At 40.2% G+C, this 15,352-nt stretch overlaps 1 protein-coding gene across 1 annotated transcript; it reads right to left on the reverse strand.

Moving 5' to 3' along the window:
* Positions 1-538: 538 nt before the first annotated feature.
* On the reverse strand, positions 539-14,001 carry LOC130929963 (calsequestrin-1-like). The gene is made up of 11 exons (XM_057857606.1): positions 13,145-14,001; positions 11,155-11,248; positions 10,935-11,035; positions 10,709-10,820; positions 10,389-10,462; positions 6,143-6,273; positions 6,028-6,073; positions 5,867-5,921; positions 1,682-1,782; positions 1,462-1,536; positions 539-1,377 (listed from the first exon to the last, which is right to left on the reverse strand). Exons 1-11 carry the CDS (start codon positions 13,379-13,381, stop codon positions 1,078-1,080), a joined length of 1,326 nt encoding a protein of 441 aa, XP_057713589.1. The 5' UTR covers positions 13,382-14,001; the 3' UTR covers positions 539-1,077.
* Between the last annotated feature and the right edge of the window lie 1,351 nt (positions 14,002-15,352).

Below are 15,352 nucleotides of genomic sequence, written 5' to 3' on the forward strand. Positions count from 1 at the left end.
TCTTGGCACATAACGGTTCTATTGATGTCTCACACCCCCTTTGCCGCTACATACCCTTTAAATTAATAGTTTTGGAATTTATTAATTTACGTTCATGAAGTATGACCACAATATTAACACACACCGCTCTCGTCAAAACATCACCTCCGCCAGTAGGTGAAACCTACGGAAATTTGAGGCTATGCATGCAGTTCCATATGTGTTGTTTGTGTTCAAGATAACTCAAGAATGAAAACAGGGATTATTCACAAATTTTCAGGATATATTTGTACTATAAAGCGGGAGAGCTAATTCAATTTTGAGGTCATGTGGTGAAAAAAAGGTCACAGAGGTCAGAAAAGAAATTTTACCATGACTTGATACCTGATTAACCTATTTCATACTAATTTTCAGGGTAGATGATATAATTAGAAGAGAAAGGGTCAATGGCCAAATAAATCAGAAAAATAGCATATAGAGTACGCTCTTGTTATGTTATTTGTCTGAAATCGGACAGCACATAAATGCCTTAGTTGGTCATTTGACAATTACTTGCTGAACAAAAGCGTACAAACACACAGCCGTCGGTGCTTCTATCCAAATCTGTCATTTATTTAAGACTTCACAGTAATTTCTCTTGTTACAAAAATAAAATACGGCTGTTGTTATACTTCATTGTCGTAGAAAACACCAGAGTTACAGTGATTTGGCAGCGTAGGCTGGTGGTACATAAACACCCATCTGTAAAAAGCTGCTAGCACCTGTGGATTTGACTTGATGTTTTTGCACCGAGGAAAACAAGAAAACGAGTGAACATATGTTAAATATGATCCAGTACAAGACTGCAACCCTCCAGTACTTAGTTGAACACCAACATTAATCATATCAAAAGCACTAGCAGTACATACTGAAGATTTTGTTGTTTTTTTCACCAAAGCTACATGAATGAAACAATTGTGGAAGGGAATAGTTTGGGGAGTAATAATGGAATTTAGTTCAGATGATGAAGAGATGAGATGAAAACAAATGATGTATTGCTGTTCATATTAGCACTTTAACCTGCATTGGTCAGATTTAGATAAATGTCCGAATTTGTTTCTAATCATCATCATCGTCGTCGTCATCATCATCGTCATCATCATCGTCGTCGTCGTCGTCATCATCATCGTCATCATCATCGTCATCATCATCATCGTCGTCGTCATCGTCGTCATCATCGTCGTCGTCGTCATCATCGTCGTCATCATCATCATCATCATCGTCATCATCATCGTCGTCATCATCATCATCATTATCAGGATCGATTTCTCCTGACAGAACATCCTCAATCCAGTCTTCCAGTTCCTCCGCAGATGGCATGTCATCATCGTCGTCCAGGTCCATCCAGATACTGTCAGCCTGTTGTGGAGCAAAATATCAATGGTAGCCCCACCTCCCATGACTTCTAAACTTGAGCATAGACATAATCAAAGGTCATCTTACATCATCAGCTTCCACAACACCGATCTGCGGAGACGACAGGTCAATTCCAAAAATCTTCTCCCAGTGAGGTACAAGCTGCAAGAAAAACAAGACGACAATTTTTAAAGCCATCTCTGCTTGAAAGGTAGCTACGCGAACCACTACCAATGGTAACTTGATTCATCCATTGGAAGGATGTTATGAATCTTTCGGTCAATGTTCAATTTAAAACAAGTTCTACCAGGGGAAAGTCATCAGGGTCAATCCAGACAATGCTGAGGTGAGGGTGTTCTGTGTTGTCCTCTGCTACTTCCTTTAGGATCTCCAAGAACTCAAAGCCATCTGAAAAGTAAAATTGAAAGAGGAAAGAATATGACATCGTCCTATTTTTCATTTGATTTCTTTCATTTCATTTTGTGGTAATATTTGCTTCTGATTAATATTTTAGCTTTTGATCAAGTCTGACTCCATGTATTTTATATCTGAAGCTTGTATAATTGAGAACAGGTGTAAAGGCCTTTTTCCCCCTCTTGCTCCAATTACAATTGAAATGTATTATCTTTCCTTTTAAAGAGAAAGACATTACCTTCATGGGTTGGACAAAATAATAGAAACACCTTAACGGGAAGCTTGGACTTCAAGACTTGTAGGCTCTAATAAGCCATAATTGTTCTCTTTTACTTCTTCTCTTTTAAAATATTGCCATTGATTTAAAAATTTAGAACATGTTGTGACCTACAGAGGGCGCCATGTTTGAAGCGCGCAATGGACGCTGGCGGCGAGATGTCCAATACATGCGTTCATAGGTGGATCTCCTATTCAGGCATAGTAGACGATCGCCTTAGGCCCCCAACCAGTAGGGAGCCCCCAACCAGCTGCCCTTGCCAGAACGAGCAACGGCTTTGGCCACCGGAGCAAGCAGCACCCCCAACTATTCGTCATGTATAATTATGTCAGCATACCAAACAAACAAATAACAAAACAAAAAAGAAAGCCATTTGAATGCTGCATTTATATTATCTCCCCCCACACGCACTACAATGGACTGTTCCACGACTACGGACTGAGTATCAGTCGCTTAGCTTCATTTAGCGCCGTTTAGCATCACTTAGCTCTGCTTAGCTGTTCGTTAGCTTCACTTAGCTCTCCCGCAGTTTTCACGCCACTAAGATCGCTATTTTTACAGCTCACTTGCTACTTTGCACGTCTGCTATCGTTTATTTCGAACACATGAGCGAACGTGCTCTCCATGAGTGCCAAAGTGCAGTGAGGGAGAAGTTGAGAACAGGCCTCTAATGCCTCTTTTAACTTTCTTCATCTTCAGACCGAACATAAAATACACGACAGCACACCCTGTGGCGAGTATCAGTCGCTTAGCTTCATTTAGCGCCGTTTAGCATCGCTTAGCTCTGCTTAGCTGTTCGTTAGCGTCACTTAGCTCTCCCGCGGTTTTCACGCCACTAAGATCGCTATTTTTACAGCTCGCTTGCTACTTTGCACGTCTGCTATCGTTTATTTCGAACACATGAGCGAACGTGCTCTCCATGAGAGCCAAAGTGCAGTGAGGGAGAAGTTGAGAACAGGCTTCTAATGCCTCTTTTAACTTTCTTCATCTTCAGACCGAACATAAAATACACGACAGCACACCCTGTGGCGAAACAATGTAGTCCAGTTCCAATCAGTCATACAATAACACTCAACAGCTGGTAAACAGCAAAAGCACGTCATGTTCGTCATATAAATAATGATTTCTGGAGTTAATCCCACATACTTCAGAATTAATATTATAATATGTTGAGTAATTACTACATAATACAGATTCTTCACTAAGAATAGCTTTCAAATGACACTCTTCATGACAAATATGATTGGCAATGAATAATTATTATAATTATTATACTACTATTAAATATAGTAGTATACTATAATATTGCTAGAATTTTTTTAAAGAATCGTTTTGAATAATGTTGGAAAGGCAAAGTCAGTGTTCTGAATCTGTTTACTTTCCATTCTTTTGCACTAGTAAATGCTATCAGCATTTAACCTTATTGTTTATTTGTGATCAGTTGTTATTTACATGATTATTTGTACTTCAGGAGAAAATTTGTCGTTTAGGACAGCCCTAGTGTACCAGAACATATTTCCTCCACACCCTTCTCACCTTTTTCACCCCTGACCCATGAAGAGGGCCCCTGGATATGTTCGCCTTAGGCCCCAAAATTGCCAAGTCCGCCACTGCATGCGCTCATCGGTTAAAAGCGGGAAGTACTTACTATTTGTGTTTTTATTACCTCTTCATTGCCTCAAAATACATTTTGCATGTGTTTCCCTCTCATACTTTTAACTATTGTGTTTTCTTGTGGTAGCTTTAAAGCCGATTGTTGATCTGTTGACCACATTAGTCACATAGCATATTTAAACCACCCTTATTTGATATTACTATGTTTAGGTATTTTCTTAAGGCATCTTTAATATGTTCTGTCTGTATGCATCTAAACAAAACAAGCTGAAAGCGCACAGTAGTACTTTGGGAGTGAAACTCGCCGGTGTAGCACATTCTGGCAGAACACCGTTTTTTTTTTCTACTCTCGTCTCGTCTTATCCCGTCTCTCCTATTCATTTTGCTTTTGCTGCTTGTGTTGTGAAATATCTACGATGCTGTCATGCTCATTAATGTTCCTCTCGGGTTCAAATAGGAAGGGTTGAACAGATGACATGTTTATGTCACTAGAGTCATACACTGGAAGGCCAGCAGAGTAACCATGTGACTAATTTTATAAATTGTATGAAAACCGAAACATCAAGAGGGGTTTCAATATCAAATTATTTTAACTCATAATAACGTTTATATTTTAAGAATAACAAGTCTTTCTATCCGTGGATCCCTTTAAAAAAAATCAACAAAAACAAATTAATATGGTGTAGGTCTGCCTTTTGCTGCAATTACACTTGAGAATTGTTTGCAAATGAATTTCAAGCCATTCTTCAGTTAGAATACCCTCCAACTCTTTTACAGACGATGGCGGTGGAAATGGAAGTCTTAATTTAAATATCTAAAACTGACCGTAAATGCTCAATAATGTTGATGTCTGGGGATTGTGCCGGCCATACAAGATGCTCAACTTCATTAAAATGTATCATGCCATTCTTAAACAATTATGTTCAATGATTATTATGCCTAAAAGATGTGTTTCCGGTATTTCGTCCAACTCCTGCAGTCTAATTGACCATCATGTGTAAGAAGGTTGCTTTGAATATTGATGTATGCAAATCGTGAATTTCTCATAATGGAGAATATTTAAACATGAAAAATTACACAGCTCAAGAGCTCGGCCATTTTACCCAAGCACATATACATTTAAAGACTGGCGCACAGGTGCACGGGACAATGGGTATTACTGACGTCATAAGGAGGAGCAGGAAATCTGGGATACTCGTATTTGATTGGCTAATAGAGTGATTAAATGTTTGTAGAATACCAGTAGAATATATCTGAAGTATAAGTGGAGTTGGAGTGATTGGAATTTGGAGCACCAAGACAACGGGCAGATAAGGATGCCTGCTGACTACGGAAGCCCAACGTGCGCGTCATGCAGCTGACTGAGCGGGATTGATACTGTTGGAGCAAGACCAGCATTTGATGGCCAAGACATCTACAAGCCCACGTCTGGAGCACCAAATTTTGGGGGCCAACAATGGACAGTCCAAAACACTGGCGGGACATCCTGTCTTGCCACAAGGAACGCCTGATACAAGAGGGCTCAACGACCAGAATTTGAACACACACAGCGCTCCTTTGTCACAGAGGCTGACCAAATCTCCAACTCTGGTTGCCTAGGCAACAGTGACACACGAACTCCGCAGCCCAATCTGCAAACAGACAGTTACCCTAAACAACGTCCAAACACACCCTTCTTCCGGACCACAGCCCGCCTCAACAGAGCCTTCAAAAGACTGAATTCTTTAGCTAGCGCTGTCTTTTTTCGGGAATCATTTGTTGACCTGTGATTGGGTGATCCTTCCTCCTCGTCTGGGACTATTTGCTGTTTTGCCTTGCTGTCTGATTGCTGTTGACTTGGAATAAATTGTCAACTTGTATTTCGAAGCTTTCTTCCAGCTTCTAAACAGGGGTGAGTACAAGGGGTTAAAACTAAGGTGAACGCGTGGACTTTGGCCTTTTGGCCGGGTTGTTGGGGTTGCGTCGGCCCAGGTCGTTGGAATTGCCAACGACTGATTCCGGCGGTTTGGCTGGCGTGATTCCGTCAGTCTAGCTAAAAGGTCAAATTCCAGCACCCCCTATCTTATGCGGCCATTTTTATTCATGTTTTTCTCCATTCATTCACACCAGAAAAATCAAATCCTGTCTTTTTTCAATTGATTTAGAAATATTCCTTCTGCAATAAACTTGAAAAAAATTGTTTTGCACCTGGATCAGACTCCTCAGCAAATGCAATGATGTGTTCGCCATCAACATGGTCATCCTTTAAAAAGAATACAAAATTGTCATTTTCTAAACATTTATGGGGTAACAAGCATTTTCTAATACTTTGTAGTTTTCATTTTGTTGTCAGACAATAGCGTTCTTACCCAAATTTCATACATGTTGTGGGGCTGCAGCTTCCTTAGAGTTGGCCTTCAAAAGCACAAAATATGTTGTGTTTTTTGAACGGAAAAAGCAATTTACCAAAGAAGCTAGACACACCTGTCATTATCTTCGATGAATTTCACCAGTTCTTCCTCAGTATAAGGTTTTCCCGGGATCACAACTGGATCATCCATGAAGGGTTCATAGAAGTCCACCTCATTAAGCTTGAGGTCCAAAGCCTTGGCAACCTGTTACCAAATAGTTCAAAAATTAGACTCAAAATATACACACAGGCAAACAACAGAATGAATATATGTAATCGTACAAATGAAAAGCGAATCTATACGGGGATCAGATACAAGGAGTACATGCTAAAAATTGGTAAATATATATTGTCATTCAACTTAGATTAATTTTATATATCTTTTTGTACATTGAGATAAATAAATCCTAACAAATGCCCCTGTTTTAGGCTTGAGGCACTTTACACACATGGAAGACAACAGAACCTTTTGCCCCCAAAAATTAAATTAAAAAAACCCAACTGATTGTGTGATTTATAAAAAGGTCTTTCCAGACAATAGCGTACCGCACGAATGCTATTTTTACACAGCAAGGCTGCGTGATGTCACCATCGTAAACCGGAAGGGGGTCAACATAGAAGCGCCCTCACATACAACCCATGCGAGCACTGCTTGCTTCCTGCCGGTAATCTTTCAAAAAAGAACATGCCGAGTAAATACTGCTGCTATGGAACTTGTAAAAAACTATTCTGGACATTACGACATATGAATGATGTTTTCTTCATACTTTTCCCGAAGCCAAAAAATGTGAACAATGGATCAACTTGTGCGGACGTCCAAAAGAAAAGTTTAACACCAGCAAGGTGAAGCCATTCACCTTCGTATGCAGTAAACATTTTGTTGGGGGCCATGGTCCTACAGATAACAATGCTGATCCATTGCCTGCCACAGCCATCCCTTAAGAGGGAAGCCGTTTTGGTATTTTTACTTGTTTTTTAGCGTGGCATTTTGCCGTGCTGCTTCTGTCTGACAATGAATGACCTGAAAAAAATTAAAATGGTATCTGACTGCCACTGTTGTTAACTTTTCTGTTGTAAAGAAACAACTTTAGTAAGGGGGAAGATCAAATAAATTAATAAAATTAAGATTTGTTATCATAAGAAAACATTCAAAGTGTTCTTTGGCTGTCACTGAGTAGCATTTGCGATCGCTACACAAAAATAGCAATATAAATTATCTCCAAGTCAGAGATGTAAGACAACCAGAGGATAAAATATATAAGAAAGACATGGCATATGGTGGTAAAAGATTGTTGAAACAGGAGAATGTCATTGTCCGTCGCGTAAGGCAATGCACAAAAGAAAAAGGTGTCAACAAAAAAGCTACCTCTAGATCAGGTCGGCTCCCGTCTTTTTCATCCCTTGACATTCAAGCCATCTCTTTAACTGAATATTTGAATGTTCTCCCACATCTTCACCAGTGAATTTGGCACCAGTGACATCATTTTCGGACAGAATTGGTAGGTTTATCTCAGTAAACATCTGGTACGTACACTATTTACATGCATCTAGCATGAGGGACAAATGAAAGTTTGACCCCCTAGCAACAGCTGCTAACGTAATGAATATTAATGACCAAACGTGACGTGTTACGTACGGTACTACGCTATCGGACGCAAGTCACAGGGACTAGGGTCGACTTGAGTCACAAATTCGATGACTCACAACTTGACTTGGACTTGACTCGCTTGAACTGGTAAGGTCTGAGACTCGACACGACTTGTGAGGCAATAACTTGAGACTCGACGCGACTTGACTCATGTCACAATGACTCGAGACTCAACAAGCTGACTCGAAAAACTTGGATCCTAGATTGGTTCTCACCTGCTAGTGAAACGCTTGGAACACCTTAATGCTGGTTCATTCCTTGCAGACTATAGGCTACAATATAGTTTTTTTTTTGTTTTTTTGTTTTTTTTTAACATTGACTTACATTGTCAGTAAAGTTTCCCTTGAAGATAAACCTGAGTGCTTTGCGGGTGGGCTGGGGAACAATAGTAAAGGCCTTGACTAATCTGTGACTCAACTCGTCTCAACCTTGTTACTCGACATACTGTAACTGTTGTGGGCAAGTGGAGTCGAGACACAAGGTTAAGACTTGGGACTTGAGGCAGATATATGCTTCTTCGTTGCCGTGACGGGGGACCTACGCCGTTAACGCAGACCTGATTTACACCCTACGCCGTAGCCTGACGTGCACCTCCAAGAAATCCTGACTATGCTTCACGTCAAGGCATGGTGACGTTAACGTCAAAGAATTGTGATCGACAGTGTTGGGAATAACGGCATTATAAATAACGCCGTTACATAACGGCGTTATTTTTTTCAGTAACGGGGTAATCTAACTAATTATTTTTTTCTCCCGTTACAATGCCATTACCGTTACTGACGGTCAAAAGCGGTGCGTTACTTACTTTGAATAAATTGAAGAAACTACCAGCCGTAGCAAGTCTACTCTGCTCTGTTTATTTGTCATCCAAGACTTGGAGTGCATTCAGGTTCATGGCAATGAGAATAGTAAACACACATAGCCTACCTTTGCAAGAACGATGGAGTTGCCGTTTGATACGGTCATAATGTGCAGGTCCTGCACCCATCCGCAGCAAAACTGTTCGTAGCTTTGTAGCGATTTGTAATTTCGGAATCGCTGATGAGTTTAGTAACATACATCAAACAATAAATACAGCAGAATGTCCATTTCGCGTAATTGTGGAAGCCCGTCGACATCTTTACTCCATTTGACTTCGGCTTGCTCGTAAGGTGGTGTTATACTTGTATAGCGCTTTTACCTTTCAAGGGGCTCAAAGCGCTTTACACTTCATTGCCATGTACCTACTGGTGACACAGCATCTTGCTCAAGGATACTTAGGCGAGTTCATCAGAGCAGAGAATCGAACCCACAACCTCTGGGTTGGGGGACAACTACTCTGCCACGCCATCCCCGTCAACATTGTTCACATCCTTAAGTTTGATCACATATCTGTTCTTCGCCTTAGGAACGAGTTTGTCTCTTTATCGAAGTGGCAAGTTAAAGTTTAATGTCCCGCGAGCCAGGCCTGCTTCCAATATGGCTGCGTTGTTGTCAAATCTCACGTGATCCCCCATTCTGTGAAGTAAACGCTCGAGCCTAATAGCGTACGTACTTTAGAGCCGGTTGTTTATATGTGAATTGTTTCGCCCTATGTTTGTATATGTGTATTTGTTGTTAATAAAGTTTGTTTGAAAAAAAAAAAAAAACTTCAGAGCCGATGTTTTCACACCCAAACCGGAACAGCGTATGCGGCAAACACACACATGCAAAACAGATGCAGAGGGATATGATGGCAGAGCATTCAGAGGAAAATTTGTCCTTTACGAAGTGGAGATATAAACACTATTTCAAGTTGGTCGAAATTAAAGGAAAGAACGTGCATGTAAAGTGTAACTTATGTCCCGGGGCAAAGCTTTTGTCGACATCTGTGGTAAGCAATTCAAATCTGTTTATTTTTGTTGCATTTCAAGTGTAGGATAAATCTGTTGCTGGTGGGGTGCAATAAATATTACAAGGTTCCATAACACAACTACCTGTCTGTTCTTCTCTATTCAACTGACTCGAATACTGCTCAGAAAATTTCAAATTCTTTGACATACAACAACTTCTTTTTAAAGTAAAGGAAATAGTTACTTTCCCTGGTAACTGGTTACTTTTACTATAGAGTAATTCAGTTGCTAACTCAGTTACTTTTTGGATGAAGTAGTGAGTAACTATAACTAACTACCTTTTTAAAGTAACGTGCCCAACACTGGTGATCGATCCGCTCAGAACATTGTTTTCGTTCAGCACAACATCGCCATATTCAAATATCTCAACTAACGTCTTTTGTGTTACCTACGCCTCAACATTTGTATTACCAACATTTGTTGTTCAATATTGATTAGCTGTAGCTGCAAATACACGTGTTCCATCTCCGTTGCCATTGCTGTGTATGACCAGAAGAAAACTAAAGGAATTCGACAAGAGTCCCTCAAAACATAACAAAGACAAAGCCATACCTCTCCAGTGGTTTGGCGGTGAATTACAGAGTAAAGTGTTCACTTGACACAGAACTTCAAATGCTCAGTGAGGTCTATGCTGTTGCTTGGCCGTCAACGGAATGCAGAAGCATAAATAATTTTGACTACTCTATAACTTGGCAAATGTCTATTTATTCTTTATCTTTTTTTCTATACAGTACAGTACAGTTTGTGTTATTTATACTACAAAACTGAAATAGGTCACTATTTTGTTCTCTAATTACTCACCTTGGCATTGAATGTTGCATAGAACTTCATGTGAGGATGGAACTCTTCGGCAGCATCAGCAAAAGCCTCAAAATCTGAAATTTAATACGACATGGAATTCTGGAAGTGTGTTGGCATCATTTACAAATATGCATATATTGCTTTGGACATCATTTTTCATGCTCATTTAAAGCCACCATTAAATCACGCTCATGCACTCATCGAATCGAGTTTGACCTCATCGTTGCCGTATTAACTAGTTGAGCAATTGCTCTAAATCAGTAAAGAGGAAAAAAAAAGCACAGCGTAGATTTTCATGCCATCACAGTACAGATTCTTACGTTCTGACTTGTGACTCTTAAAGTAGCCCACCAATTTGATCTCCTCTTCGATGTTCTCAAAGCCTTTCAGTTCCCTACTGTTGTCAATAATTTCCACGGGATCTTCAAGGAGCTGAGTAGGAAATTTAAAGGTCACGGGGGAGAGAAAATAAATTTGCAATCATGCTATGAAAGAGATTGCTTGAGTGAATTTGGGAGCTATTAAGTGAGAGATATCCTCACGAACATCAAAGATGAACTCCACAAGAGTGTCAGCTGCAAGCTCTCCATCGTACTCGATGACTTCGTCCTCTGTGAAGACGAAGATGCTGTCGGACTCTTCAAGTCCTAAGAGGCAAAAATGAATCGGCAAGTTAGACCGCCATTTTTTTTCTCCAGCAAGAAATCAGGTAGGTTCAATGTATCAATGATATATTTTGCATAACCAAGATTATCAAGATGTTTACCCAATTTTTTAGCTAAAGCCTTGTCAAGCTTCGCATCAATGAGCCCGACTCCGATGTCCTCATCATCAAACTCTGCAAGGACCTGTGCTGCAAGCTATAAAACAAACAAAATGAAATTGTCATTTACCAGTGAAATTTAGATACTTAACAAAGTCACTCATCTCATGTTAAATTAAGTTTTGCACATTTTGTTTTTTTGTTTTGCTCCTTTTTGAGGTTTGTCTTCCCTAGTTGTTTCATGACCATAAAAGCCTTCTTTATCTGTGCGCTGCTTATGCACTTTCTAAATCTGTATGAAACTTGAACCTCATGACTGACAGCTACTTTCACCAATCGGAGCGTCACATTCAGAGACTGCCACACGAAGGAAGCGGATCAAGGCCGTGTTAGTTTGTCTGGAGCACAAGTGCATCTAGTATTTATAAAAAAAAAGAAAAAAGAACAGCACCGTTTGATAGAAAAACAATTAAATTAAAAAACAAACAATGTTTATGTCACATAAAGATGCATATATCAAATATGCTAAGTTGACATTGATGAATTCTTTTGTAAATTATCACCATTCATTCTTCATGTGATTGCATTGCTTGGGATCTGTTTTTCTCAATGCAACAGGCAGCAAAATGTCAATAAATGATAGGAATTAACATTTCATGCCATGATAATGACATCACGTCCTTCATTGAAACCAAAGAGTAAGTGAATACAAATCTATGATGTTTGTATAAGGCAATGCAGACTTATGCCATATTTAACATGGTCAAAAATGTTTTTTAATGCCAACATGCAAATGGAAGGTGTGTAAAGTCTAGATAAAATGTGTTACATTTTAGAAAAAGTATATGAAGTGACCTGATCACAAGCCTTATTCTTAAGACCCATCAACTCATCAAAACATGAGGAAAATTCAGGGAAATATTAACACTTTAAAACTCACGGACCACCTGACCCATCAAATATTGACTCCTTGCCATAATCTGTTACTAATAGTAAAATCGAATACGTTTAATAAGAATATAAATACATTAATACTGAGAAACACAAACCTTCGGGGTACTCAACCTACCACAAAAGCAGCTTGAGATAAATATAGATTTCAAGCCACACCAACTTCAGGGACTATTTTGGTGAGCTGGCATAGATGTTCAGTGCTCCGAGATCTGCTGACGAGTACAGTACCGCAAGTGTCAATCACAGTGCAGAGCTGAGCCGACACAACTGGAGCCAGAACCTTGGGCTCTGGCTTGTAGCCCCGATCTCTGACGCCCCATACAGAGACGGCCTGGAGGCTGTCAGATGGAGGTGATATGCTATGGGAGAGTGGCTACTCCATTTTGGTTAGAATGTAAAGCTTTCCTCATGATTATATTGCACTGAACGCCCTGAGGTATGCTAACAGTTACTGATGAAGTTCGGAAAACATTCCATGCCTTGGAAGAGTTCATGTCCAGCTGGACTAAATCATTAGTTGGTTCCAATTTCCTTTACAGCCATGCAGTGTTGTTTGTGATGAGAGGCAGTGTGAGATTTAAGTGCACTTCAATGTTGACAGATATCTAAAAAAAAAAAAAAAAAAAAAAAAAAATGTCAAATACAAATCCTCTCAGTACTATTTGCTAAGTATGGACTGCATTCAGAGACTTGAAGCAGAGTGAGGACTTCATGCTGATCTTTAGGAATGTGGTAAAACATCTGAGGTATGGCACAAAGAGTGATGGTGCATATGTACAAACATGAAACTAGACAGTCCTCACAACTCAAAGACTGCACGGACTTGTGACACACATTCCAGACGACCCCGATAAGCAATTCCGAGATGCAATTTGCCACTTTGTAATATCACTTCCACGATAATGTCATCCTACTCCATTCCTTCAATTCCTCTTGTTTTTTCTTAGAACATTATTTAAATACAAAGACTGTTGAAAAGAGAATGCTTATCTTGTACAACGGGCTCATTACGCTCCCCGCAATTCCCAACTCAACTTACCTCAAGGGCCAACTCCTCTATCTCAAACTGTTTCTGGGCGACGCGGCTGGATGCGGGATGGTCATGGTAGTACACCACCATGACATCATACTTCTTCATCACAGACTTATAGTTCTTGAGGTGGAGGTCGTGGACTCTGTCCTTGCCGTCATATTCGGGGAAATCCAAGCTGTCTTTGCCCAGTGAGAGCCCCGCAAATGACAGCAAAACTGCCACAAACACCCAGGTCCACTTCATGGCTCCTCTCTGGAGTGGATTAGATGTATTTGCAGTTTCAGAATGTGGAGTAAAAAGTTGAGTCTAAGTATGAGGAACCCTTTCCAATCCGCATCACCCAGAAGAGAGCAAGACCAACTCCTACATCCACCTTAATAAAAACCCCACATGGGTCAATGGTATTGGGGCACACGCCGTGAGAGGGGCTGAGCTAAATTGCTGTTGGTGTCTATGTGGGGTAAGATGAGGCGGGGGTCTGTGTGGTTGCTGGGGAGACGGCTTTGTGTGTAGGCATGTTTTATACATGTCAATTTTGGTTGAAAGATGAAATCAAGGCGGGGATGAAGTTGGAGGCTAATCGTGCATGTGCGCAAACTCATGCTTGACAGGAAAGTTTACTAATCTAGAGATGCAGCACAGTTTTCCCATATTAAGTGAAGATGTAGGATTGGATCCCAGCTAAAAATAATAGATGAGGTACAGAGAAGTACATCAGGAGGCGGTACCGGTGTCTTATTTGCTGCACTTGGCACCTGCATAATGTTGCACTAGGTTACCTAGGGACATGAATGAGAGGAGGGAAGAGGAGTGGTTGGTGCACCTGCTAATGACCCATTAGAATAACATAGTAGAATACTAAAACAAGCTTTCCACGAGGGACTGACGAATATATTTTTCTGTGTGTGCCCTTTGCCGTGTATGCTTAAGATGGTCACCTGTGATATTACTTTACAAATTGAAATGGAAGAAGTAAACTATAAATACATGTAGGCAACCGACCCGCCCCTCTTATCTGTGACAAGATATGCAAGCATACAGTATTACTGGTCTGAGTTGGAAAGGAACAGTTGGAAGATGTACTTGTGTGTGCTTGTAATCTTATACCAGCAATGTGTGTTGTCACTAATAACGGGGAATCAAACTAATTCACTGTAACTGTGAACATTCTGCAGTAATACCAGAAGGAGGCGCAGTTGAATATCATGCTATTACATGCTCTAGATACCACGGTGTAGCTACTTTGAAGCGTACAATTCACACAGCAGCTGCTGTTCTACATCTACAAGCTGAACATTATGAAGATATGACACTTCTTCTGCAGATCAGTGATGTGTCATCAGCGGTTTTAATAGGGCAGCTAATAGATCGGTGACCACTACATTTGTCGACTGTGACATTACTAATGACGAACCTGACCTTATGAAAGAAGAGCAGTGAACGTCAACTTCAACAAGCATGTAATTAATGTACGTGGGACAAAATAAAGTAGGGACTGTCCTACTATGTATGAATGGAAGCTAACAAATTTAAACAACTTATTTTGCCATGACTCACTAAATAAAGCAAAATAAGCCATATTATTCCCGAAAAAACATAAAGTAATTTATGATATTTCTGTAGTTTTGAAGTGTTAAATATGTTTCTTGCTCAATTTGGGTGGGAAATTGCTCAGGATAGGACCTGTGATCTACAGGACAAAACCAACGACCAAAGCAGTCCGAGCCTCAGTACTACAGGACAGTCTTGAAGTCACTGGATGGAAAGTATTCAAAGATAGCGCAGACCTGGAGGCCTACAATTCATCCATCCTGGACTGTGTGGAGTTCTCCATTGATGCTGTTCTACCTACAAAGTTTTAAATCAGAATAGTGTGACATCACAATGCGGTCTCTGCTCCGAGATTGGATCGCAGCATACAGGGCAGGTGACAGGCTGGCCAACAGCAAGACATGGATCGAACTAAGGAAGGAGACTCCAGCAGGCATCCAGCATCATTTACAGTAGTGTTCAAAATTATTCATCCCCCACAGTGGATAAGTGTTTTTGCAGGTTAGACATTAATTTTTCATCATGTTTATAATCACATCAAATAATGACATGTCAAATTGACAAATACAACTGAAATAAAAAAGAAAATTGGGAATATTCCAATTAATGGACTTCCCGTGATTACCTCATTGACAAAATTATTTACCCCCCCCCCCCAAGTCC

The sequence above is a fragment of the Corythoichthys intestinalis genome, chromosome 14 (genome assembly GCF_030265065.1).
Source record: "Corythoichthys intestinalis isolate RoL2023-P3 chromosome 14, ASM3026506v1, whole genome shotgun sequence".
Classification (NCBI taxonomy): Eukaryota; Metazoa; Chordata; class Actinopteri; order Syngnathiformes; family Syngnathidae; genus Corythoichthys; species Corythoichthys intestinalis.

Excerpts from the sequence above, each read along its gene's own strand:
- LOC130929963 (XM_057857606.1), bottom strand. The coding sequence starts at position 13,381 with ATGAAGTGGACCTGGGTGTTTGTGGCAGTTTTGCTGTCATTTGCGGGG. Across the intron at positions 10,821-10,934 it reads TTGTGGAGTTCATCTTTGAT|CTCCTTGAAGATCCCGTGGA; the intron begins GTTCGTGAGGAT and ends TTTCCTACTCAG. Across the intron at positions 1,783-5,866 it reads TGCTGAGGAGTCTGATCCAG|ATGGCTTTGAGTTCTTGGAG; the intron begins GTGCAAAACAAT and ends TTTACTTTTCAG.